General features: G+C 50.9%; 1 protein-coding gene across 3 annotated transcripts in view; it reads left to right on the top strand.

The window, feature by feature from the left end:
• The window catches only part of LOC103697507 (fanconi-associated nuclease 1 homolog), a 93802-nt gene that overhangs the window by 10308 nt on the left and 55949 nt on the right, over positions 1–27545 (top strand). For all 3 annotated transcript variants that reach the window (XM_039133865.1, XM_039133863.1, XM_039133864.1), the window contains exons 3-4: positions 24371–24900; positions 24979–25080. In XM_039133865.1, the coding sequence (XP_038989793.1) occupies positions 24371–24900; positions 24979–25080 (632 nt within the window). The remainder of the gene's footprint in view (positions 1–24370; positions 24901–24978; positions 25081–27545) is intronic.

Below are 27545 nucleotides of genomic sequence, written 5' to 3' on the forward strand. Positions count from 1 at the left end.
CGTTTTGCCATGTTGTATGGGTCTCGGCCCTGGTGCAACGAAAGTTAATGCAAACAGAGTGTTTCCTCATTTCACTTTCATCCTTCCTCTTTTTAACTCTCGGTAGCGCCTCGCCGACTCCTGACTCTTGAAGTTCCTCCGGCGCTAGGCCAGGCATCCGAGGGTTAGGCCTCAGGAAATTCATCCGGCGCTAGGCCAGGCATCCGAGGGTTAGGCCTCAGGAAATCCTTCCGGCACTAGGCCAGGCATCCGAGGGTTAGGCCTCAGGAAATCCTTCCGGCGCTAGGCCAGGCATCCGAGGGTTAGGCCTCAGGAAATTCTTCCGGGGCTAGGCCAGGCATCCGAGGGTTAGGCCTCAGGAAATCCTTCCGGCGCTAGGCCAGGCATCCGAGAGTTAGGCCTCAGGAAATTCTTCCGGCGCTAGGCCAGGCATCCGAGGGTTAGGCCTCAGGAAATTCATCCGGCACTAGGCCAGGCATCCGAGGGTTAGGCCTCAGAAAATTCTTCCTGCGCTAGGCCAGGCATCCGAGGGTTGAGCCTGGCATCCGAGGGCCGAGCCTCGGGGAATTCCGCTCGTTGGTCGGCCAAGGCTGGCGCAAGCCGAGGCGACCGGTCGGGGCTTCAGGCTAGTCTGCTCCCGGGATGATCATCGGGTTAGCCTGGCATCCGAGGGCCGAGCCTTGGGGAATTCCGCTCGTTGGTCGGCCAAGGCTGGCGCAAGCCGAGGCGACCGGTCGGGGCTTCAGGCTAGTCTGCTCCCGGGATGATCATCGGGTTAGCCTGGCATCCGAGGGCCGAGCCTCGGGGAATTCCGCTCGTTGGTCGGCCAAGGCTGGCGCAAGCCGAGGCGACCGGTCGGGGCTTCAGGCTAGTCTGCTCCCGGGATGATCATCGGGTTAGCCTGGCATCCGAGGGCCGAGCCTCGGAGAATTCCGCTCGTTGGTCGGCCAAGGCTGGCGCAAGCCGAGGCGACCGGTCGGGGCTTCAGGCTAGTCTGCTCCCGGGATGATCATCGGGTTAGCCTGGCATCCGAGGGCCGAGCCTCGGGGAATTCCGCTCGTTGGTCGGCCAAGGCTGGCGCAAGCCGAGGCGACCGGTCGGGGCTTCAGGCTAGTCTGCTCCCGGGATGATCATCGGGTTAGCCTGGCATCCGAGGGCCGAGCCTCGGGGAATTCCGCTCGTTGGTCGGGTTAGCCTGGCATCCGAGGGCCGAGCCTCGGGAAATTCCGCTCGTTGGCCACGCGCCTGTCGCTTGCCGCTCGACGGAATTTCTCCGTGGCCAGCTACGATCGTGTTTCTCCTCTTCTCCAAGCGTCGCCTGGGGAACACCAGAAGGGTATTAAATGCTAATTGAGGCGTTACCTGGGAAATCGGATCGCCAGTTGCTGCTTGCAAGGAGTGTCAGTTAAGCGGCCGCGATACGCGCGTTCTTCGAGGCGGATGCGGCCTGGGCGCGAGCGGAGATACGTGGGCCGTGGGATACACACCGCCCGGAGTGTCCTGCATGAAGAATGCAATTAAGGAGAACGACGCTTAGGAGATCGTGGGAGGATACGCCTCGAGAGCCGGAACGGCTCCGGATTCGGTGCGCCCGCCTTTATTGGAGCCACCCGCATTGGAACGACCGGGGGGCCACAGTTTGGCTATAAATATAAGTGCAGGCGCGGTGGAGCCTGCCAAGCCGGAGCTATTCAGGTTGCCATGGATTGTGGACCTCCTCTCCTGCGTGTGGCTGGGAAACCCCCGCCGGAGGAACGGGAGGCGCGCCCCTCGCGACTTCTGCCAACTAGCCGTTTCATCTGGGATCAACAAGGAGGTTCTCCCCGGCGGAACTCCGCTCTAGGCGTTTCATCCGGGATCACATCCCCCCTCCTTTCAGCCCCGCCTCCCGATTGAGCTCTGCGCCAGACGCTTCATCCGGGATCGCGCCTCCTTGCGCTCTTCTCCCTTGTATTCCTTCCCTCCCCTTCTCCTGGGGAGGACCGGAATATCCCTTGGAGGTGGCGTTCCTCTGGAGGCAGCGGGAACTCCTCCTTCGTCCACTTCTTCTTCGTCCGCGCCGGCTCTTCGTCTTTTGCGTGAGGCGTCGATGGCGCCTCCGGGGAGAAGCACCCACGCCCGGTGGGATTGCAGCTGCTTCGGATGGAGGGTTCGGGATCCCAGATCTTCAGCTCCACGGAGTCTCCACCTCTTCCTTGTTTTCTTTACTCCCCAATTCTCCTCTGGGAATTCTTTGTAATCACACGAACACACCGTTGTAACCAGGAATTATTGAAATGAAAAGAATTGTACATTTTTCGAACTGTCTTCCTGGCTTTGTCGTTCTACTGGTGATACACCCGCAGGTTAGCGGAATTCCAGCTTCTCGGAATTTCTCGACCATCTAGGGCCTCCAACTAGTAGGAGCCAGGTCGGTTTACCCAGCGAACCCTATACGGGCCTTCCCAATTTGGCGCCAGCTTCCCACCTTCCGCGGGTTGAGATGCTTTGGCTCGCCTTAGCACCAGATCTCCGATTCTGAAAAGTTTTGGTCGGACCTTGGAGTTATAATATCGGGCCACCCTCCGCTGATACATCGCCATCCGAACCTGTGCCATTTCTCTTGCTTCTTCCAAAAGGTCCAGGTTCCCTCGGAGTTGCTCCGAATTGGCCTCGGGTCGGTGCGCGGCCACCCGGGGCGAGGGGAGTCCGAGCTCCACGGGAACAACCGCTTCCGTGCCATAGGTTAGGCTGAAAGGCGTCTCCTCGGTAGGGGTCCGATGCGTGGTCCGATACGCCCAAAGGACATTCTCGAGTTCTTCGACCCAAGCTTGCCCCGTCCGACCGATTCGCGCCTTAATTCCTTGGAGGATTGTCCGATTTGTGACCTCGGCCTCACCGTTGGTTTGGGGATGCGACACAGATGTGAACCGATGCTCGATCCCGAACTCCTCGCAGAAATCACGGAAATGCTGGTTGTCGAACTGTCGACCATTATCCGAGATGAGGACTCGGGGTACCCCAAATCGGACAATGATGTTTTTCTTCACGAACTTCCGGACTTGCGCCTCCGTGATAGTGGCCAGCGGCTCTGCCTCCACCCACTTGGTGAAGTAGTCGATTGCAACAATCAAAAATCTCCGCTGGGCTGAAGCAACGGGGAATGGTCCGAGGATATCCATTCCCCACTGTGCGAAGGGCCAGGGCGCGGTGATTGGTGCCAAGGGGACAGAAGGGACTCTCTGGACGTTGGCGTGGCGCTGGCAGGCGTCGCATTTCCGTACGTGATCCTTCGAGTCCTCCAACAAGGTAGGCCAATAATAGCCTTGCCTCATGATCTTGTGCGCTAAGGACCTAGCCCCCAAGTGCGATCCGCAGACGCCCTCATGGACTTCGCCGAGGACGTAGGCCGCCTCCGAGGGGCGGAGGCACCTTAAGAGGGGGGCGGTGAACGAGGTCCGATACAGCCTCCCTTCATAGAGTACGTAGTGGGCGGACTTCTTGACAAGTCGCCGAGCTTGATCTTCGTCTTCAGGGAGGATCCCTTCGGCGAGGTAGGCGACGAGCGGGTCCATCCAAGACGGCTCCGGATCAATCGCCATCACCGCTCCAGCCTCGCCGATGCTCGGGGCATCCAGGGTCTCCAGGTAGATTGCCCTCGACCAGTTGTGCGCCTCTGTGCCCACCAAGCGGGACAACCTGTCGGCCCTGGCATTTTCGCTTCTGGGGACCTGCTGGATGTCGACACTGCCGAGGTCGGGAATGAGTGCTTGCACCTTCCGGACGTAGTTCTGCATGGTCGGGCTCCGGGCCTCGAACTCCCCACGAACCTGCTCGACCACCAGCTGGGAGTCGGTGAAGACCTTCAAACGCCGAATGCCGAGCTCCCTGGTGAGTTTGAGTCCCGTGACTAGGGCCTCGTACTCCGCCTCGTTGTTGGTCACTGGAAATCCAAACCTCAAGGCATACTCGGCTATCACTCCATCAGGACTGGTAAGGACCAGCCCGGCCCCTCCACCCTCGGGGTTCGACGACCCATCGATGTGAAGCGTCCAGATCGGGAGGTCGAGGCTGGGCGTTTCCGGCGGTCTAGGTTCCGCCTCCTGCACCGTGCACTCAGCGAGGAAGTCCGCGAGCACCTGGGCCTTGATGGCGGGTCGAGGCTGATGGCGGATGTCGAACTCACCGAGTTCTACTGCCCACTTCACCAGTCGTCCCGCATTCTCGGGGTTGCTGAGGATCTGCCGTAGTGGTTGATCGGTTAAGAGGGTGACCGAATGAGCCTGGAAATAGGGGCGAAGCCTCCTGGTCGCGGTCAGCAGCGCGAAGGCGATCTTTTCAGCCTTCGTGTACCGCGTCTCGGCATCCCGTAGGACCCGGCTGATGTAGTACACGGGCTTCTGGAGCTTTGCCTCTTCCCGAACCAGCACCGCACTGACCGCGGTTGGGGAGACCGCCAGATAGAGGTAGAGCATCTCCCCTTCTTGCGGCTTGGACAGTAGGGGAGGAGACGCCAGGTATTCCTTGAGCTGGTCGAATGCTGCTTGACATTCGGCCGTCCAGAGGAAGTCTTTCGGGCGTTTTAACACCTTGAAGAATGGTTGGCAGCGTTCGGCCGATTTTGCCACAAATCGTCCAAGCGCGGCGACCCTTCCAGCGAGCTCCTGAACCTCCTTTACTTTGGTCGGAGGGGACATACCTTGGATGGCCTTGATTTTGTCCGGGTTGGCTTCGATACCCCGCTGGTTGACAATGAAACCGAGGAACCTCCCAGCCGAAGCGCCGAAGGCGCACTTCGCTGGGTTCAGCTTCATGCGAAACTTCCGCAAGGTGGTGAAAGTCTCCTCCAAATCCGCGATGTGCTGGTCTGCATGGCGGCTCTTCACCAGCATATCGTCCACGTACACCTCCATGTTCCGGCCGATTTGCTCTTTGAAGATTTTGTTGACGAGGCGCTGGTAAGTGGCGCCAGCATTCTTCAGACCGAAGGGCATTACCTTGTAGCAGTACAGCCCCCGGTCTGTTATAAAGGCAGTTTTCTCCTCGTCCTGTGGGGCCATCATTATCTGGTTGTAACCGGAGAAGACGTCCATGAAAGACAGCAGCTGATATCCGGAAGTCGCGTCGACCAGTTGGTCTATTCGCGGAAGCGGAAAGCTATCCTTAGGGCACGCCTTGTTCAGGTCGGTATAGTCGACGCACATCCTCCACTTCCCGCTCGCCTTCCGGACAAGTACAACATTTGCCAGCCACTCGGGGTAGCTTACCTCCCTTATGAATCCTGCCTCCAAGAGCTTGTCTACCTCCTGGTCGACCACCCGGATCCGATCCGGGGCACAGTGTCTCTTCTTCTGCTTTATTGGTCGGTGGGTCGGGTCGACGTTGAGGGCGTGAGAAATGACCTCCGGGTCGATCCCAGGTACATCGGCCGCTGACCAGGCAAATACATCGGTATTGGCTCGGAGGAATTCCACCAACCGGGCCCGAGCTCCCGGGTCGAGATTGGCGCCGACCCGGACCGCCCGGTCGGGGCGGCCTTCCTCAAGGGGGACTTCGACCACACCCTCGGCCGGCTCCCCCTGCCGCAAGGCCACCTCGTCTCTGGCATCAAGGGACTCGACGCTTAGGGCTTCCACGGGCTTCTTCCCTTTGAGGGTTGCTAGAAAACATTGCTGTGCGGTCGGTTGGTCATCTCGGACCTCTCCGATCCCGACCGCCGTGGGGAACCGCATGAGCAAGTGGTACGTGGAGACCACCGCGCGAGGGGCGTTCAGCCCGGGTCGCCCGAGGATAGCGTTGTAGGCCGAGGGAACACGGACGACCAAGAACCCGAGTCGCACCGTGGCTTCTACGGGTGCGACGCCCGCAGTCACAGGCAGCTCAACGACACCTTCCGCCGGGACAGCGTCACCGGTGAATCCTATGAGGGGGGTGGACATTTTGTGCAACAACTGTCTGGACAAGCTCATCTTTTGGAAGGCCTCGTAAAACAAAATATCAGCTGAGCTTCCACTATCCACAAGAACACGCCTTACATCATAGTTTGCCATAATGAGGGAGATCACCATGGCGTCATCGTGGGGAGTCTGAACCCCCTTTACATCCTCATCAGAAAAGGTGATTACATTGCCGACCTTCTGCCTCTTTACGACGGCCGTCCCTGACGCTTCCGTCGAGCCCCCCGCGTTCCTCACGGGCCGAGAGCAGCCCCCAGTGATAGTGTGGATCACGCCCGCAACGGGTCGATTCTGCTCCCGAGGCTCCGGAGGAGCCGGGTCGGCCGGACGCGGGTCTGCGGGGGGACGTCGGTCGCTCACATATCGACCGAGACGCCCCCGACGGATAAGAGCCTCGATCTCGTCCCGAAGCTGGAAGCAGTCCTCTGTGTCGTGGCCGTGGTCTCGGTGGTACTCACAGTACGCCCGGGAGGGCCTCTTTCTAGGAATCCTTCGTATCTGTCTCGGGGCCGGGAGGTCCTTCCGCCCCTTGATCTCCATAAGGATCTGGGCCCGGGGAGTCAGGAGAGGGGTGTACCGGTTGAAACGTCGGGGCGGAGAACGAGGGCGTGGGGCGCCGTGGTTCTTCGCCGGCGACGGGCTTCTGCGCCGACGCTGGGGCGTCGGGCTCCTCCTCTGGCATGCCTCTTTTCGCCTTTTCTTCCCAAGCTTTTGTGGGATCTCGGCGGCCTCCTTGCACCGGTGGGCGGCCGTCTCCTCGGCGTCCGCATACTGGTTCGCCCGGGACAACAGCTCTAGGAAGCTCCGCGGCAGGCGTTTGTCCAGGGAGAAGGTGAGTCTGCCCTTCCGGAAGCCACGCTTCAGGGCTGAAAGAGCTACCTCCTGACTCAGGTTCCGGACCTCCAGCGTAGCCCTGTTGAAGCGGGTAAGATAATCCCGCAGGCTTTCTCCCTCGTTTTGCCGGACATCAAAGAGGGAGTCGGAGACCAGTCGCCGCCGGCTACTGACGGCGAAATGAGTGATGAAGAGGCGAGTGAACTGGTCGAAGGACCGGATTGAGTCAGCCTCCAGCCCGGCGAACCATGCCCTCGCCGGGCCACGGAGGGTTGCCGGGAAAGCCTTGCAGAGAAGGGGATCTGATGCTCCGTGGAGGAGCATAAGGGTCCTGAAACTCTCGACGTGATCCCGCGGGTCCGCCGCCCCGTCATAGGGCTCGATCGCCGGCATTTTGAACCCCGGCGGATTCGGGGTCCGCAGGATCCTCGAGGCGAGCGCCGGCTGGGAGGAGATCTCTAAGTCGGCGAAGGGATCTTTGGAATGGCCCTTCAGGACCTGGAGTTGCCGGTGGAGATCGTCCACCCGCCGGTCCAGGGAACGCGTCCGGTGGGTGGGAGACAAGGAGCGGCGAGAGGGGGATCGACTGGAGCGCGGGTTCCTCGAGGTCTGGGGGGTCTGGGAACGCGCCCGGGCCCGCCTCTCGTACCCCGCGCAGCTCCGGTGGGAAGGTCCCGGCAGAATGGAGCGTGCTCGAGAATCCTCCTCGCGCCGGCGCTCCTCCCCATGGGAGAGGAAGGAACGCGGGTTGAGGAGGACAGGCGAACGCTCAGGCAGCGGCGGCTCCTGAGCCTGCTGCGGCGCCCGGGACATCGCACCCTGCAGATTCTGCACCGCCTCCGCGAGGGTGCGAACCTGCTGGGTTAGCTGGTCGAACTGGGCGGCTTCGACCATCTGAATGGGCGGTGGGGCGGTGGAGTGTTGCTGAGAGCGTGTTGGGGATGCAGCGGCCTCCCGGCCAGTGGCGCTAGAGGCCCCGCGACCGGAAGCATTGGAAGCTCCACGACCACCTCGCCGTGCCATTACGATCGCTCTGAGATCCGGCCCTTCCTCTAGCGCCAACTGTTGCTGGTGGTCCAAACCGAGAACGATTGGCACAGCGGTGTGAACGGGGTTCCCTTTGAGTTGCTTTGGTTGCGCTCCGCCCTCCGCCGTGAAACCTGCAAGCAAGCCTCGCACCACCACCGGGGTAGTGGGGGCCCTCCGACGATCAAGTCAGAGGAGATCGAAGGAGAAGGAGAAGGAGAAGGAGAAGGTAGCAGGTGAGATGATACTCTGGAAGATATATCTTACCCTCCCCCTTCCCCCCAGCTTCATATATATCAGGCTGGGGGGTTTTTCCGGGGATTCGTCATCGTGTGGCACGATGGGGCTGCCACTGACATGGCCGTTACAGGGCGTCGTGGGGCAGCGCTGGGTACAGCCATGGCAGGGCATAGTGGAGCTCCGCTTTGTACGGCTGTTACAGGGGATCGTGGGGCAGCGCCGGATACGGCCGTTGCAGGGAGTAGTGCGTGCCTCAGAGGAACAGTCTGTTGTTGTCGAGAGATTGTCGACTCGGGGTCGGATTGCTGGATCAAGGGGCAGCCGACTCGGGGTCGGGCTGCGGAGCCGAAGATATCCGACCCGAGGTCGGATTGCTGGATCAAGGGGCAGCCGACTCGGGGTCGGGCTGCGGAGCCGAAGATTTCCGACCCGAGGTCGGATTGCTGGATCAAGGGGCAGCCGACTCGGGGTCGGGCTGCGGAGCCGAAGATATCCGACCCGAGGTCGGATTGCTGGATCAAGGGGCAGCCGACTCGGGGTCGGACTGCGGAGCCGAAGATATCCGACCCGAGGTCGGATTGCTGGATCAAGGGGCAGCCGACTCGGGGTCGGGCTGCGGAGTCGAAGATATCCGACCCGAGGTCGGATTGCTGGATCAAGGGGCAGCCGTAGTCTTCCTGGGCGCGCGTGCCGGTCACGTGGGGCATGGTGGCTAAGTTTCCCCGTAACAGGTACCTTGTACCGTGTGCGTCCTTGCGCCGAGGCGACTGGAGACGCTCCTCTGCTCGGGGTCCGTTCTTTGGGGACGTCGGCAGAGAAATCCAAAAGCAGATAATGTAAAAATATTAAATAAATGGGTACCTTGTACCATATGCGTCCTTGTGCCGAGGCGACAAAAGGCGCTCCTCTGTTCGGGGTCCGTTCTTTGGGGACGTCGGCAGAGAAATCCAAAAGCAGATAATGTAAAAATATTAAATAAATGGGTACCTTGTACCGTATGCGTCCTTGCGCCGAGGCGACTAAAGACGCTCCTCTGCTCGGGGTCCGTTCTTCGAGGACATCGGCAGAGAAAAGTTCAAGAATAGAATAATGTAAAGACATTAAATAAACGGGTATCTGGTACCGTATGCGTCCTTGCGCCGAGGCGACTAAAGACGCTCCTCTGCTCGGGGTCCGTTCTTCGAGGACATCGGCAGAGAAAAGTCCAAGAATAGAATAATGTAAAGACATTAAATAAGCGGGTACCTGGTACCGTATGCGTCCTTGCGCCGAGGCGACTAAAGACGCTCCTCTGCTCGGGGTCCGTTCTTCGAGGACATCGGCAGAGAAAAGTCCAAGAATAGAATAATGTAAAGACATTAAATAAGCGGGTACCTGGTACCGTATGCGTCCTTGCGCCGAGGCGACTAAAGACGCTCCTCTGCTCGGGGTCCGTTCTTCGAGGACATCGGCAGAGAAAAGTCCAAGAATAGAATAATGTAAAGACATTAAATAAGCGGGTACCTGGTACCGTATGCGTCCTTGCGCCGAGGCGACTAAAGACGCTCCTCTGCTCGGGGTCCGTTCTTCGAGGACATAGGCAGAGAAATCCGGCGATGGAGAACGAGCCGAGCTCGTCGGCTGGAGCCGGCGGACAGCGAGCCGAGCTCGTCTTGGTCAATGAAGACCGCATCCCAACGCATCGGGGCATCCCGATAAACCGGGGCATCCCGGCCGAGGTCGGGGTAGGAGCACGAGCCGAGCTCGTCCGGTCAGAGGACCGCTATTCATAGTCGATGGAGCACGAGCCGAGCTCGTCCGGTCAGAGAGGACCGCTACTCAATAGTCGATGGAGCACGAGCCGAGCTCGTCCGGTCAGAGAGGACCGCTACTCAATAGTCGATGGAGCACGAGCCGAGCTCGTCCGGTCAGAGAGGACCGCTATTCATAGTCGATGGAGCACGAGCCGAGCTCGTCCCGGTGGAGAGCGCGCCACGAACTCACGAACATCTTCAGGGAGCCCACGTAGGTACTCCATCATCCCGAGGCACCGGGGCATCCCAACCGTGGTCAGGAAAGAAGAATAAACCTGATGGCATGAGATAATCAGGAGAATTGGTGAGCTCGGAATAAGCACGCAAACCATCAGTTTATTGTGAAATGAAATTCATAGAATGAAATTCAATGGTTGAATAATGGGAAACCCCTTAGGGTTCTACTGGTGGTACACGCGGAGATTTTCAGAGCTCCAACTCCGCGGAATGGGAGTCCCGTCTAGGGACTCTAGCTTATAAGTCCCGGGTCGGCGGATGCACGTGACTCGGTATGGTCCTTCCCAATTCGGGGCCAACTTTCCTTGCTCAGTTGGTCGGGAGGCTTCAGCTCTTCTGAGGACAAGGTCCCCTGGTCTGAAAGATTTGACTTTGACCCTGGCGTTGTAGTACTGAGCTGTCTTTTGCTGGTACCTTGCCATACGCACTCGGGCGGCCTCCCTTGTTTCCTCGATCAGGTCGAGGTTGCCTCTGAGCTGCGAAGAGTTGGAGCTGGCATCATGGTGCTCAACTCTTGGAGAGGGGAGCCCAATCTCTAGTGGAATGACGGCCTCCGTCCCATATGTTAGGTTGAAGGGAGTCTCGCCGGTGGGTACGCGGAACGTGGTCCGGTAAGCCCACAGGACATTGTACAGGTCTTCGACCCATTGTTCTTTAGATTTGTCGAGCCTGGCTTTGAGACCCTGCAAGATAGTACGATTTGTTACCTCGGTTTCTCCGTTTGTCTGAGGATGCGCGACCGAGGTGAAGCGGTGGTCAATGCCAAGCTCGGAGCAGAACTCTCTGAAATGGATGTTGTCGAACTGGCGACCGTTGTCAGAGATAAGGATGCGGGGAAGCCCGAATCTGCAAATGATGGATTTCCAGACGAAATCCCGCATCTTCTGCTCGGTGATCCGGGCGAGGGGCTCGGCTTCTACCCACTTTGTGAAGTAGTCGATGGAGACGACCAGAAACTTCCTTTGCCCGGTGGCCAATGGAAATGGCCCTAGAATGTCAATCCCCCACTGGGCAAAGGGCCAAGGGGAGCTGATAGAGGTCAAAGGAGCCGAGGGCCGGCGCTGAACATTGGCGTTCCTTTGGCACCGGTCGCATCTTTGGACGAAATCCATAGCATCCTTCTGGAGTGTCGGCCAATAATATCCTTGGCGCAGAATTTTATGGGCCAATGCTCGCCTTCCCAGATGGTTTCCACAAATCCCTTCGTAGACTTCGCGCAGGGCATAATTAGCTTCCGTTGGGCGAAGGCATCTGAGGAGGGGAGAGGTGAAGGATCTCCGATAGAGCTTTCCCTCGTGTAGTATGTACCGGGTGACGAGGCGCTTGATTCGGCGAGCCTCTCGTTCATCAGCGGGGAGGGTTTCGTCTTGCAGATAGTTGATGAGTTCATCCATCCAGCTTGGCTCGAACTCGGTGCAGAGGGTCTGCTCGGGCCCGTCTGTGCTGGGCTTTTGGAGATATTCCAGCACTGCCTCTTTGGGAAGCTCGCTCATGTGAGAGGACGCCAGCTTTGATAGCTGGTCGGCCCTGAGATTCTCCGACCTGGCAACATGTTGAATATGAAAGGACTCCAAGGTCGAGACGAGATCCCGTACCTTCTGAAGATACTTCTGCATGGTCGGGTCTCTGGCTTCGAAGTCGCCCATAATTTGGTTGACGACGAGCTGAGAATCACTGAAGGCCTTCAAGCCCTTCACTCCTAGCTCCTTGGCTAGCTTGAGCCCGGCGACAAGTGCCTCATACTCCGCCATGTTATTTGAGGCAGGAAATTCGAGGCGCAAGGCTTGCTCGGCAACCACCCCTTCCGGGCTGGTGAGGATAAGTCCCGCTCCGCTACCCCCCGAGTTTGAAGAGCCATCGACATGCAGAGTCCATGTCAAACTCGGGGTTAGCTCCACCGGTGGCTCAGGTTCAGGCTCGACCTCATCCGGTATGGTGCACTCGACTATAAAGTCTGCGAGTGCTTGTGCTTTGATCGCCGGTCTGGGCCGGTACTCGATGTCGAATTCTCCGAGCTCAATGGCCCATTTAGTGATCCGACCCGCGCGATCTGATCTCTGCAGGATCTGCTTGACCGGCTGGTCAGTCAGCACAGCCACTGTATGAGCTTGGAAGTAGGGTCGGAGCCTCCGAGCCGAGATGACCAAAGCATAGGCGGTCTTCTCAAGCTTGGAGTATCGGGTCTCGGCGTCCCTTAAGACCCGACTGGTATAATATACTGGTTTCTGGAGTTTGCCCTGCTCTCGGACCAGGACCGAGCTTACTGCTACAGGGGAGACAGCTAGATACAAGTAGAGGAGCTCACCCTGTTGAGGCTTCATGAGCAGGGGAGGGGAAGCCAGTAGGTGCTTGAGCTCTTCAACAGATTGCTGGCACTCGTCTGACCACAAAAAGTTCTTCGGCTTCTTGAGGGCTGCAAAGAATGGAAGGCAGCGCTCGGTCGAGCGGGAGATGAATCTCCCGAGGGCTGCCACTCGGCCCGTGAGCCGCTGTACCTCTTTGACCGTCCTGGGAGGTGTCATCTCTTGGAGGGCTCGGATCTTCTCTGGATTGGCCTCAATTCCTCGTTGTGTAATGATGAAGCCGAGGAATTTGCCGGAGGTGACCCCGAATGCACATTTAGCTGGGTTGAGCTTCATCGGTACTTTCGGAGTGTGGAGAATGCTTCATTGAGGTCGGCTATGTGGTCTTGCGCCACCTTGCTTTTCACCAGCATGTCATCCACGTAGACCTCCATGTTTCGGCCTATTTGGTCTTTGAAGATCCGGCTGACCAGCCTTTGATAAGTTGCCCCGGCATTTTTTCAAGCCGAATGGCATTACCTTGTAGCAGTAGGTTCCCCCGTCGGTGATGAAGGCTGTCTTTTCCTCATCTTCCGGCGCCATGCGGATCTGGTTGTATCCGGAAAAGGCGTCCATGAACGCCAGCAGCTCGTGACCCGAGGTGGAGTCCACGAGCTGGTCGATGCTGGGGAGTGGAAAGCTGTCCTTCGGGCAGGCTTTATTCAGGTCGGTGTAGTCCACGCACATACGCCACTTCCCGCTGGCTTTCTTGACGAGGACCACATTGGCGAGCCATTCCGGGTAGGATATCTCCCGGATGAAGCCGACTTCAAGGAGCTTGCCGACCTCCTCGGCTGCTGCTCGTTGTCGTTCAGGGGCGGCGCCTCGCTTTTTTTGTCGCACGGGCTTGCAGGTCGGCTTCACCTGAAGCCGGTGGACCATGACCTCCGGATCTATCCCCGGCATGTCTGCAGACGACCATGCGAAGACATCCATGTTGTCCCGTAGGAAGTTGACGAGGCGACTCCTCTCGTGTTCGCCAAGGCCAGAGCCGACCTGCACGGTTAGCTCGGGAAAGTTCTCTCGTAAGGAAACTTGAATTAACAACTCACCAGGCTCTACCCGCTCTTTCTGGGGGTTGACCCGTGCCTCCATAATTTCAGTTGAGGGCTGGTCAGTTGTTGGGGCAGGCACCTCGGCTGGTCGTCTTGCCTCGTGGGTCGCTAGGTAGCATCGCCTTGCCACCATTTGGTCCCCTCGAACTTCACCGACTCCCTGGCTGGTAGGGAATCGCATCAGCAGGTGGTGAGTTGAGACCACTGCTCGGAGGGCGTTGAGTCCTGGTCTTCCGAGAATGGCGTTGTAAACCGAGGGCAGGCGTATTACAAGAAAGCTCATACCCACGGTACTTTCACGAGGGGCGAGCCCGGCTGTGACCAGAAGGTCGATCTCGCCCTCTACTGGGACTGAATCCCCAGTGAATCCAACTAGCGGAGCATTCATCCTCCGTAGTTGTTCTTTTGTCATCCCCATTTTACAATAAGCACCAAAATACAAAACATTCGCCGAGCTTCCATTATCAACCAGGATGCGTTTTACATCAAATTTATTTATGATCATGGAGATGACCACGGCATCATCATGGGGAGTTTCGACTCCCTCTAGATCATCATCTGAGAAGGAGATGGCTTCAGAGGTGCGCGGGCGCTTCGAGGAGGCTTCTTCCCCTGAGGCTTCCCCGCCGAGGTCCCGCCTCGGATAGTGTTGATGACGCCGGCGATGGGCCTGTTGGCATTTGAACCTTCAGGCTGTGCTGCTCCTTCGGCTGGCTTCTTCCCTTCACGCCGGCCCTGCACAAACCGATCGAGCACCCCTCGGCGAATGAGTGCTTCGATCTCATTTCGGAGCTGATAACAATCCTCGGTATCATGGCCGTGATCCCGGTGGAAACGGCAATACTTCCGGAGATCACGCCGGATTCTGGTGTCTGGCTTCGGAGGTGGGAGCTGGATGCAATCCCGACTCTCAATCTCCATGAGGATTTCAGCCCGAGGAGCATTGAGGGGAGTATACTTTTCATACCTCCCTTCGAGTGCACGGGCCTGCAGTGGGAACCTCGGGCGGAGTGGTGACCTCTGCTGTGGCGGTCCTCTCAACCGGGGTGGACTCTTCGGGCGGGGCGGATTCTTAGCTCGTCGCGGAGACGGGCTTCTGGGCCGGCCGCGCTCCTCGCGACGTCTCTTCTTGGGGTTCTGCTCGGTCCCACCCCGCCTAACCGCCACGGCCTCTTCTGCCTTGGCATACTTCCGCGCCCGAGCGAACATTTCAGTGAGGTCCGCAGGGAAATTCTTCTCGATCGAGAAGAGGAATCTGTAGGACCGGGCTCCAGTCTTTAGTGCGGACATCGCGATGGACTGGTCAAGCTCCCGGACCTCCCATGTTGCGGCGGTGAACCGGTCCAAGTACTCCTTGAAGGATTCTCCCTCCTTTTGTTTAATGTCAAGGAGGGTGTCGGATGTCCGCCGCTGGGGCTGGCTGGCGGCAAAGTTGCCAGCAAATTGTCTGCCGAGCTGCTCAAAGGAAGAGACAGTACTCGGCTTCAGCCCGGTGAACCAAAGCCGGGCTGGCCCTCGGAGTGTCGCCGGAAAAGCTTTGCACATCATGGCCTCCGAGGCTCCTTGTAGGGCCATTAAGACCCGGTAACTCTCCAGGTGGTCAAGGGGATCAGCCTTGCCGTTGTAAGGCTCCACCTGGGGCATCTTGAACCGTAGTGGGACCGGTTCATCTTCGATCTCCGGGGAGAAGGGTGACTTCGTAGTGAACTCGAAGTCGTTATCACGTCCTGATTTTCTCCCGTGGAGTGCCTGGATTTGGCGCTCCAGCTTCTCGACCTTCTTGTCGAGTTCATCATTCTGGAGGATCGCTGCAGCGGTTCGTTCGAGCGCAGGTTGCCCTGGAACCGACTCAGCTTCTGAAGGCTGTGGCCAGCCTCCGTAGCCTCTGGCTGGGTGCTCTCTCCAGAGGGAGGCCTGGACTTGGGAGTCCTGACCTCGAAGGGGAAGTCCGCTTGTAGGGGGCTCCGGTTGAGCTGGAGCCGGAGGAGGCGGTGCCGTTGGGATGCCCCTGGGTTGCAAGCTTTGGACAGCGGTAGCCAAGGCTTGCACTTGTTGCACCAGGGCATCAAACTGCTTCGGCCGAACTTGAGGGGTTGACTCGGCCGGAGGTGGTGAGTTCCGGACGGAATGCTCAGGACTGGGTGGAGGACGTCGAGAGGCGTTGGAAGCTCCTTTGCTTCTTAGCTTCATGGCAGCGAACTCGGTCCCTTCCTCTAGCGCCACTGTTGCTGGAAATTGGACCCGGGGGCCGCCGCGAAGCCGGGGAAGGAGGAGCTCCGCCGTGGGGACGGCGGACGGCGGCGCGCCGACTGGTGACGTCCTCCTGGAGGGGTGTAAGTCCGCCGCAGGAACGGTGGTCGACGGTGCGCTGGCTGGTGGCGTCCTCCTGGAGGGCGCAAGTCCTGCAAAAAGCCGGTGGCCGGGCTCCCCGGCGCCGGCCCTCCGATGCTTAAGTCAGAGGGGGCAGATATGTGGAGAGAGCAAGGAGGAGAATATGAGGAGAAGACAGCCGGAATATTTTAAGAAGATGAAGAGGATGATATCCTCAATTGTGTCTGTGCTGTTTGCTTCTTTTCACCCGGTCCAGGAGGGTTCTGTCCCGGGGGCCCCCTTCCTTTTCCCCCCAGGTTTTCTTTTATAGAAGGATTTTTGTTACCTGGGAGGTGACAGGAGGTTTGTCCTCTTTTGTAATAATTGGGCACGATTTGGCCCATTAATGGCGTAGTGGAGAACGGGACCGATTCGGACCGGAATCAGGGAGTTGTCACGGTCGATCGGACCTGTTGGAGTGGTTGAACCGCCGGCTGTGGTGGGCCTGGGGTCCGTGGATGGTAAGTGCATTTATTACCGAATGAACCGGCGGTCAGGGAGAGCCATACGCTCTGATGGTTCAGTGATCCGGAGATCGTCTTGAGCCGTGTTCATTAAATGACTGAGTGCATTGGAGACTTGAGGGAGTCTCATGCATTAATGGCAGGTCGTGCCGAATACCTGCGGAGATCTTATGCCTTGATGGCTTGGAGATAGTGGCAGGCTGTAGTAGAGTCGCGTGTATAGCCGCCGGACCTTTCGAGAAAGCTTGGCGGGGAGGAGTATTAATTAAGGCATCGGCTCGGCAAGGGTGCCGAGCCGAGCTAGTCGCCCAGAGGGGCGCCCTGTGGCGGGTTGCTTCGAGTACTCCTGGTCGGCTCCCTTTGGGCGAGCACCTTCTAGCCGAGCGCCTCTATTTGGCGCTGTTTCTAGTCAACGCTTTCTAGTTGAGCGCTTCTCTGGTCGGCGTCCGCTGGTCGGCTCTTCTTATCCAAGCATCTCTACTTTATTTTGATTGGGCGCCTCTTGGCGCTCTCTCCGGTCGGCGCCCTTTAGTCGAGCGCCTTCCTGGTCGGCATTCTTTGGCCGAGCATCCTCCTGGTCGGCGCTCTTTGGCCGAGCGCCTTTCCAGTCGGCGTTCTCTAGCCGAGCGCCTCCGTGGCGGTATGACTTGGGGTTTTTCCCCCAACATCTCCTATTCGACTTAGCGATCTGCTAGTTTAGTTTGAGGACTAGATCCTTTGCTCCTGTTTGATTATTAGCAATTGGAAATATCCTTTTCAACTTGGTGGGCCATTTGGAGAAAAGCATAACACCACAAGCTCTACCGTAGCTGAATAGGACTTCGTTGTTGGGAATTTGCCACTTAGGCAATTACCTATATGAGTGATGGTCAAGTGACCTTAGGACAAAAATTGCATCCATTAACAGACTCTTAACACTTCTCCTATCACTTAGCCTCTAGTATGTTACTCTACTTTGCTTCATGTATATTTAGAGTTGTTTGCAGCCTTTCTAATGTGCTAAGAGCTAGTGTTTTGTTGCTGGAAAAGGCTACTAATGGCTTTGATGCTGAAACTGATGTAGCAACAGGTCTGAAATCTCTGTCTTTGGTTTTATGCTTCTGGACACTTGAGTTTTTTTGTTTAAAATAATGTATATGTTGGAAATTTTGGTTGGTTTTGGACTCAACTTAATGACTAGATGGCCTAAATGGTTTGGTATGTTGGGTATGTATTAGGATTTAGATACTAATATGGACATCAATTGGTTGAAATAAGGGTTATTAATTTATAAATCTGGGAGAAATTTGCTTGCTGCAATTTTCTTGGAGGGCCTTAGTTTTAATCACAAAACACCTACTAAGTGATCTAATTTGGCAGTTTTCTTCTATAGTGGATGGGTTAATGTATTAACTTCAAGGATCTAGGTCTTAAATGGTGATTTTAAATTAGTATCAGTTTGGTTCAAGAAAAAGCTATGCAAAAAGCTTAAATAGTAGTTATCCTAAAATTAAAGGACAAATATCATTAACATTCTTAAGAGCACCAACTTATCATTAACATTCCTGTTGCCTCTCTGATATTACCAATAATCCTCTTAGACTTGATATAATACAAGAGAGTTCCATGTTACATCTTATTCAAATTTCTAGTTAGAAACTTTGACCCACTTTAAAATACTCATCCAGAGATCTAGATTAGTGCTACTTAAAGCCTATAGTTGATGTGTGAACTTGTGAATTTCCAACTTCATCATGAAATTCGCTATATGGGGTGATATTATAATTTATATGTACAAGCAATGTAATGTGCTTTAATGTGGGAGGTAGAATTTCTACTTATGAAAATTAAATGAGTGGGAGGATGCTCATGGTTTAACCCAAAAGAGTATACACAAATAAATGTTTCATAATTATTAAAGAAAAGATTTATTTACTGCAGGGATAATCTCTGTAGTTTTTACTTTACAGACTAGCATGATATCTTTCTTCTCCATAGTTAGTATTTTGCCATGGAATTGTTCATTCATATGCTCTCTCTCTCTCTCTCTCTCTCTCTCCACCAGGATGATGTTTCAGGTAAAGATTTGTTGCTCGTTAAAGGGCAAAGAACTACGTAAAATGATACTTATTTGTTTGCTTGAGGCTATCAAGCTTGTAATTTTTGCTTTATTTTGTTGTTTATAGTTCACGATAAAAAACAATTTTGTTTCTTGTTGTGGTTAATAGTTTAATAAATTTGGCAGTATTCTTAATTACAATACCAAATGGTGCAAATCTTGAAGGGTTGGGCAAAGTTTTGATGCTATTGTTCACTAGTGCCACTTGACTAGATGTAGAGAAATAAATGCATTTTCTCATGAAATGTTTTAGTTTTGGAAATTTAGCTTAAATGAACAACTCTGTGGAAATGATAAGGCTAATACTAGATTTAGTTTGATGATACTTCGTACATGACGCTGCAAACGAGACACTCCCTAGGGCATCTATGTTATTCGCCCTACTTTGTAACATCTTATGTATAACTATTTGTTTATGAGCTAGATATGTTATTCCCAATTGGAGATGTCCCCCCATGTTTACCACCCGTCGGGTGGAAAAGGGACCTCTCCTGAACATAAGGAGATTTTGCAATGTGTGTGCATGTGATTCTTTTAGAAGCAGAGATTTTTTTGCGAGTTTTTCTTGGAATACCTATATCAGGACTTGAAGCCTGGCTTTGCCAACTCATAAGTTTGTCGGTCGATGGCTTAAATTTAAATCAATCATTGGTTGAGGAAGCCAATATTTTCATAAAATTTATCTCAAATCACCGATTCATAAAAGTAAATGGTTATTTGATTGGGCAGTAAACTAAAATCTCTCCAAGTTAAACTTTTATACCTCATAACCTTGAACTGATCTACTTAAATACTTTTGTCTTACAATAGAATACTAGCTCTAACCCCAGTTTTGAAGTAGTGGTTAATACATGCACAAACATTACTTCAAACTTTCTAGTAACCTAATCCAATAGGCTTCTGCATTGAAGTGCATTAAGTAAATGAGCAAGCTGTACAGCTCAATAAGTAGCCAAACATAACAAAGTAACAAACAATATAATATCAGTGAAAGTAGAAGAGTGGAGCAGTAACCAATATTTATTGAAAACTCAAATGGTTATGAAGTGAAATAATACATTTACCAAAAAAGCTTTGTTTCGAAAAATAATACTAGAATGCTTTTGAAAGCAACTGGTGGAATTGCTCTTTTCAATATCGTTGGAAGCTCATTTGTGGAAACACTAAAATACACTTGATAGCACTTAAATACATTGGTGAACTCACTTGAAAACACATGAATGCACAGAAAATTTGCAAACACTTAGTACAATTAATTCAACAACAACTGATCAAATCACATAAACACTTGAAAACCTTGGAATCACTTTATTTTGAAAACATTAGAATACATTTGGAATCACTTTGTAGAACCAAATTGATGCCACCGGGTCAGTAACCAACTATTGTACCTACAGGTCAAGGGTTCATTGATTGATAGATCCATTAGATAAGAGTTAACTTGGTCCAACTATTATTCCTGTTGGTTGGGAGTTTAGTGATGTTAACTATTATCCTACTGCCTAGGGTTCACTAATATGCCATCTATTATACCGACTTCCCAGGGTTCATTGGAACCAACTATTGTACCCGCTGCCTAGGGTTTCCTTGAAACTAACACACCTGCTGGTTAGTTCACTGGCTGACCAGAAGTATAATTTAAAGTCATAAAGCATGAAATCTTTGACTTTTAGGCAATACAACAATTAACGAACAATTCAAATGGATAAGATCGAAAGAAATGACTTTGATATGCTGATATAGTTTCAAATACATAGCTTAATTTTGATAAATTCAGAATTCAAATAGTTATTTAGTATGAAATTTCCAAATTTCACTCAACACAAGATGTTAAGGAAAAGATTAGAAAATTATGATAACTATTCTTGCCTTGACTCTACCTAGGATAGATAGTATTTTGTTGTTGTGTAACTAAATAATTTACAATGTTTAAGTGTCCATGAAGTAATTTCAATTTGTAAGACAAAACCTTCTGAATGAATGTTAACCAAAAATGTTGATTAAAGTATATTTTGAAATCTGTGGGCCAAAACCAAGCTCTTTTGAAATAGATTGTTAAACTATGTAAGGATAGTTGCAGATGTTTAGTTAGAATTTCACACTACAATCTTCTCTTCTTTCCAGCTGATGATTGTTCTCTATCTCCTTTCGTTGCTTTGCTAGTTCCTTATAAGTGGTTGAATTATTGGTTAATAGTTGGTTTAAGTGAATCCTTAGACAATGGACCTATTGACTAGTGAACCCTTGACCAATGGGTATAATAATTGGTGATTGACCTGTTGATATTGATTTAATGTTACTAAGTGATTTCAAGTGTATTTCAGTGTTCCACAAATGAGAGTTTTAAACAATGTTGAAAAGGCACTTACCTTGATTGTGCTAATTGTTTTGAAAAGCATTCTAGTGTTTTCAAAACAAAGTTATATTGGTAAATATACTTATTTGGATACTCATATAAGATGTAGTTTGACTATTTGAGTTTCAATAGATATTGACCCTCATGCTTCTGTTGTTCAACTTTTCCTAATTCTGTGTTTTTTGCTATGTTTGGCTACTTACCATGCAATGTAGATCACTCGCTTACTTATGATATTTCATAGTTAAAGACTTGTTTCCTTAGTTTACAAGAAGGTCTTAAGCATTATTGTTTTGCATATTAAAGCCTACTTCAGAAGAGGGACACAACTATTTTCATTGTAAGATAATGATATATAAGTGAACCTTGTTAGATTTTAGGGCTATGAGTTGTAAAAATTTAATTTAGATGAAACTTAGCATGCTTTGCATGATCAAGTGGCCTCTTATTTCTGTGAAAAAGTGATTTTGAAGAAAAAAAAATTATGGATTATTTTCTTTCACAGCCAGTTGTTGATTTAAATTTAGGCAATCAATTGTAATTGTACTCGCACACAGAACTTGGGAGATCTAGGTCTCGAGTCGTTACACTCTTATAAGATGTTGCAAAATGTTGATGAATTACATAACCTGGTTAATCACATTGATCTTGAGTATCCATAATGATGTAGTCAAGGTTTGCCGAACAAGTACCGGGATCCATACCGGTCGGCAATCGGTTCAGCATGGCACTGGTTCGGTACCGTACCGACATATGATACTGTATGGCGTGCTGGTTCCGAACTGGCACACCATATTTTTTTTTCAATTTTTACAGTTGAATGAATATGAATCATTTTTTAAATTTTTTGAATGAGTTTAAGTGTAATTTGATGTTTCTTGATGTTTTTTGATGTTTCTATCACCTCGGTGCATTCTAAATAATGCTTCTTGATATTTTAAAGTGATTTTTCTACGTCATTGTAGCATTGCTCTGAAACAATGCTATCTTAGGGAGGCAAAAAATCTAGCAAATCTGTATCATTGGTAGGGTCGGCGGAACCGTTCTGAACCGGATGGTTCTGGCTGTCCCGAATCGTACCAGTGGCTCACTATTACGGTTCTGACAACAAAAACGGAACACGTTGCCGAAGCCGAGAAGAAGGAAAGAGAGAGCTAGTAGGGGGAGGGAGGGAGAGAGAGCGTGACGCTAGCAGAGTGCCGTCGGAGGCCAGCGGGAAGCTATAATTTCGCGATTTTTAAATGAACGAAACAGGGTCTGGCCGTGGCCTTGCTACCTGCTGCCTCGTCCGGCCTCCGCCGGCATTTTGCTGGCATCCCACTCTCTCTCCCCTCTCTTCCCCGCTTGCTCTCTCTTTCTCTCTTCCTCTCTCCCACGGTTTCTTTCTTGGTACGGGCCGTCCTGTCCCACCGGAGAACCGATATGGTGCTCGGTACCGGTTCCTTCGACCTTGATCATTTGATTTGCAACTTCTAGGCTTTTTCATTAGCGCCAGGCCCAATCCAAATTGTAAAGAAAAAATCAGCGATTCTGGTTTTGCATGCTAGAAGTAACATAATTTTTTCTAAAATCAATTAGTGAGATACAAAATATAAATGATACAATCAATTATATGTATTGAAAGTACAATAAACATATCGATATTTAGAATCTCGTTGAGTGGCGCTGTCTCTCATAGATATCCAAATCATGTAGCATAATCAGGAGGCACGTCGGCCCACTTCTTTAACCAAGTAGCGCTGGAGTCCTGTATGTTCATCTTATAAGAAATGCGTTCTAGGTTATAATCGGTATCGGATCTCTTACTAAAGCTCTGACTCTAAGATGTATTCTTTGGCTGATAATATGGCTGTGGAGGGGTCTATCTGAATATGCCGATAGCAAATCAATCCGTAAGGTGCTCCAGGCTGCGTTGAGTAGTAGCCACTGGAAGACGATGCCTCAGACATACTACATTCATATCCGGCATACGATTTGAAACTTGATATATCTATGGATTCTACTCCAAATACAAGGTCATTTGCAGCTGCATCGTATTATCTTGAACGACCTCGAGGAGCCTGTCTCCTACATGCAATCGTATTTTAGTGGGATCTACAAGTTCGTGCACCATAGTTCCTATCCTACGTGGTATGCTTTGTCTCCCTTTCGTTATCTCTCACCCCGGGTGGATTATCTGTGGGAGCTAAGTTGAAGATCTTGGTTGTCATCGTGAGTGGTTGATAAACTAAGTAGATATATAATTTTGAGTGTATTCATCAAACAAAAAAATAAGACAATGAAAGAGCGGACTGTCATTGAGATAAAAACGTGTTAAGCATATAAGCACTTTTGACTTTACTTGTAGTGGTCAGTCATGCAAGACGGGTTTGGGACTCACCGGTGAATTGAAGACCACCCTGCGGTTGTGTCGCATGAACAATAGTTTCATATCCTCCACTCCCTCCTTGGCCATCATATCCATGATCACTAGAACTATCATACTACTCATACTGCTCTCCCTGGTCTCTGAATTCGAGTGAACTTATTCTTCCACTCTCTCCATTAGGGCTGCAACTGCCTTTTTCTTTCTTCAGGTTGTGCTGAGCAGCTGCCTGCTTTTCTTTTGTGCCCTTCTCTTCCTGGCTATATTGGGAGGATGGATGTCGTCCTCCTAATAGAGTCGACTGGGTAGTGTGATGGCCGCGTTTAAGCAACTCTCAATTATATCTTTGAGAGGATGCCTCTGACAAAGAATCATGTGATGATTGACTCCCTAGTGACCCCTGTGGTTGATCAATTTGAAGGACGCGTGGAATGTTGCGATCTGTCTATTGTCGTACATCCACTCTAGCCTTGTTGCTTATGAAATTGGTTGGTCGTGGAGGCGATTCTAGCTCACCAAAACTAATATTGTACCATTCTACCCAAAACTAGGGATTAGGATAGTTATGGGACACTAGTCCCTTCATGGGATGGGATGGTGGATTGAAACTTGGTGGTTCAGTCGGTACAAAGGCTGGTTCAATCGGTACCGAAGTGTAACTAGATTGGGCCACCTAGTTTTGAAAAGAAAAATAGAATGTGGTCTTTCTTGGTCCTTTAATTACAAGGGTTGGATGTGTGAGCAGATACAAAGAAGAGAGTGGGAGAGAGAGAAAGAGAGAGAGAGAGAAAGGAGAGCAAATCTGGCCCCCCTTCACTGTGATCTGGCTTCCTCATTGTAAAAACCTCACACATTTGGTAAGTTATGAGCCTCCTTTTAAGATAAAAACTATATTTAAGGATGTTAAAAATATATCAATATTCATTAAAATTTCTTTTAAGATAGGGTAGAAAAATGAAAAACAAAAAAATATGTCCATGTAAAGTATCGAGATGCAGGACCATCCCAAGAGTCAGGAAGTACCTTCTCAGTACCACATCTTTCTAGAAAATACTGGTAGAGGACTAGGTGCTGGAATTTCAAACCTTGAATAAGCTTTTCCATGGATAATACCATTTCATGCATATGACATTTATTTTAAATTGACTGTAACTATCCTCGTTAGTTTGTTATATAATGTTATTTCTAAGTATGTTGTTCTTTGTAGAATGCTAGTTGTTGCTAGTTAATTATACTTTTTCAAATTGTTTGCAGACACATGCCTAGCCAGAGGAGTGAAACGAAAGTTGACCCAAAGCACGCTTCTTCAGTTCAAGTTTTGCCCAAGATCTAGAAGTGAATCCAGTTTAGTTGATTTAGACAATGATAAGGAGAAGGCAAGGAAAAGGGGATCGACTAATGAAAGTGACCCCAGTAATTTTCCTTTATCATCTAGATATGGTTCAACTAGAATGAGTGAAAGGATGCAGTGTGCATCAGCCTCTCCATATCATTCTCTCAGCAGTTCAGAGACCTGTACTGACGCTTCCCTTGAAGGTTTAGTAATTGAAGATGCTGTCATTTCTAAAGTGAAAGATCCTCTTTACTCTCATATGTTTCGTCAAAGTGTGAAGACACAGATACCTAAGCTTGATACATGTGGACCTGGAGATGCTAAATATGTGGAAATACTTGAAACTTTTATAGTTGGTTGTAGATTCCATGACAATGCTGAGTTGCGGCAAGGGGCAAGCATATTCCTTTTGAGAGACCCTCAAAATTCCAAGGATAGGCATGCCATCAAGGTTTACCTTTTCTTTTACTTAGTTTTCTATACTTTTGTTATTTTCCATGGTAAACATGGACTGATTTCTTCTTAATAGGTGCTTTCTGCAGATTTTGATGGAAGGGTGCTTGGATATTTGCCTCGAGAATTGGCCAAGTATCTGTCTCCTCTAATCGATAATCACCATATAAAGTGTGAGGTACAACACACTATCAAAAAAAAAAAAAATCTATTTTTTTTGGTAACCAATATACTTCAGGCAGACTGCTGCCACTATTACGATATGTGGTTCCATGCCATGGCTTGTACTTGACAGATCGCAATTGGCTTGTTTATGAATGGAGTATAAATTCAGATGTGCTAATTTTACATATTCAACTAACGTGTTTTGTATATGACTTCTGTAAATTTATTTTTTATGCTTGCTTTTCATGTCAGCTGTTTCATGTATCGTGGGAAAGGAATTCTGTATATTTAACACAATTTGTTATTTTTTAATGACCTTACAGTATCTTAACAATTTTAAACTGTGAGCATGATGTATTACTACCATCTTTGGCACTAAATTTTGAATATGAAATTGATTAGATGTTTTTTGATGTATTAATCTCTTCTTTTGTTTGTTGATGGAAGAATTGAGCCTTAGGTGGGTCCATATGGTGAACAGATTGAGTAAGCCAACCCCTAGATGGGTTTGAAGATTGCTTCTATTGGCTGTATTTTTCGTTCTCCATTTGTATCTAGATTTTCATTTTTCATCATTGTATTTATGATATTGCTTTGGTACTTTACAAAAGTTTCATTAAATAGCTTGATTTTGTCATGTTGAATATTCCAATTAATTTCTTAGGAAAGCTCCATAGTTATTTTACAATTTTCTTGTGGTGTCATCTATATGTACACTTAAAATATTGAATGATTTTGCTTCTGAGCTAGCCATTTTTGTTGCTTGAGCCCCTAAAGATATGTATAATGCAACACATATTGTCTCGTGATTTATCAGTAACTCAATTCTGTGTACTTGATTTCAATACATGATTCTAAGGCTGGGAAGGGGCTTCTAGCTCTGGGGGTTCTAGGCCAGGGGAGGGCAGCTGCTCCCCATTAGCTCCTCAGTCATGAAGATTCTCTTGTGGAATTGCCAGGGGGCGGGGAAGTCGTCCTTCAGCCCGGCTTTTCGAAGGTTAGTCAACCTACATGATCCGTCTATTTGTGTGCTCCTAGAGAATAGATTGTCAGAAAGAAGCTTGCAGAAAGCTAGAAGAAGGGTGCCCCGCTCATGGGAATTCTATGTAATTGAATCTCGGAGGATGTCAGGTGGGATCATTGTTACATGGTAGTTGAATGTTTGTAAAATTGATGTCTTCAATCAATGCAGCCAGAATGTAGTTATGGTTATATCTGATGAAAGTGGGCCGCCATGGGTTTTGTCAGCCGTTTATGCTAGCACTGACTTTAGAGAAAGGAGGAGACTATGGGAGGAGGTGAGTTATCTAATCAATTAGGGACACCCAACAATGGTGGCCGGTGATTTTAACTGCATAGATAGTCCTATGGAAAAGAGGGGGGGCAAGCCTTTCACTCACAAGTTGGAGGTGAGGGAGTTTCAGGAATTCATTATGGAGAATGGACTGGTGGATCTAGGTTTCTCTAGGCCGAGGTTCACATGGTGTAACAACAGGCTGGGTTGTGCTAGGGTATAGAAGCGGATTAACAGGGTCTTCGCCACGGCGGGGTGGATTCAGAATTGGCCGGAATTCAGGGTAAGCCATCTGCCACGTATTGCATCAGATCACTGCCCTGTGCTGATCAGCACCTCCCCTCATACTCAGATTAGTGGCCCTTTTCATTTTGAGAAACTCTGGCTCTCTTATCCACGATCCTGGGAGGTGATGAGAGAGGCGTGGCAGAGACCATTGCGTGAGGATGCAGTGCATAGGGTCACCCGCAGGTTGGAGATGACAAAAAGGCGCCTGAGGAGATGGAACAGACTTGAGGTGGGGAATATCTTTAGGAAGATTGAAGTTGTCGAAACAACTATTGGAGATCTTCAGGCCAGAGAGGAGCAGAGGGGTGGGTTGACTGATGGTGAGCAGATGGAGCTTCGGGCAGAATTGTCTATGCATCACTCCTTTTTGAGGCAGCAGGAGACCTTTTGGAGACAAAAGTCGCGGGTTCAGTGGATCTTAGAGAGTGATCGCAACACAAAGTTTTTTCATCAGACCACTATTATTCACAAGCAGCGGAACAGAATCCACAGCATCAGGGAGAGCAGTGGCCAGATAATTGATGATCCAGGCTTGGTTAGGGAGATTTTGGAGGAGTTTTTCAGGTCCAGGTGGACTGAGCAGACTAGTAGCAGTGGACTACCCACCCAGCTCACCCTAGGGAGGAGAGTCTTAGATGAGGAGAATTATGAGCTGATCAGGCCGGTAACGACAGCAAAAATTTAGGAGTCTTTGGTCCCTAGCTGAGGACAAGGCTCCTGGCCCAGATTGGTTTTTTTGATTTTTTTCAGATGGTATTGGCACATAGTCCGGGTAGATGTGACCGAGGCTATCTTACAGTGCTTCAGTTCAGCCAGGATGCCTTGTGAGTGGAAAAGAACGTTCATTACTCTTATTCCTAAGAGGCAGGGCGCAGGGCGCTACGGAGCCATGTCAT

This window comes from Phoenix dactylifera, chromosome 14 (assembly GCF_009389715.1).
Source record: "Phoenix dactylifera cultivar Barhee BC4 chromosome 14, palm_55x_up_171113_PBpolish2nd_filt_p, whole genome shotgun sequence".
In the NCBI taxonomy this organism is placed as follows: domain Eukaryota; kingdom Viridiplantae; phylum Streptophyta; class Magnoliopsida; order Arecales; family Arecaceae; genus Phoenix; species Phoenix dactylifera.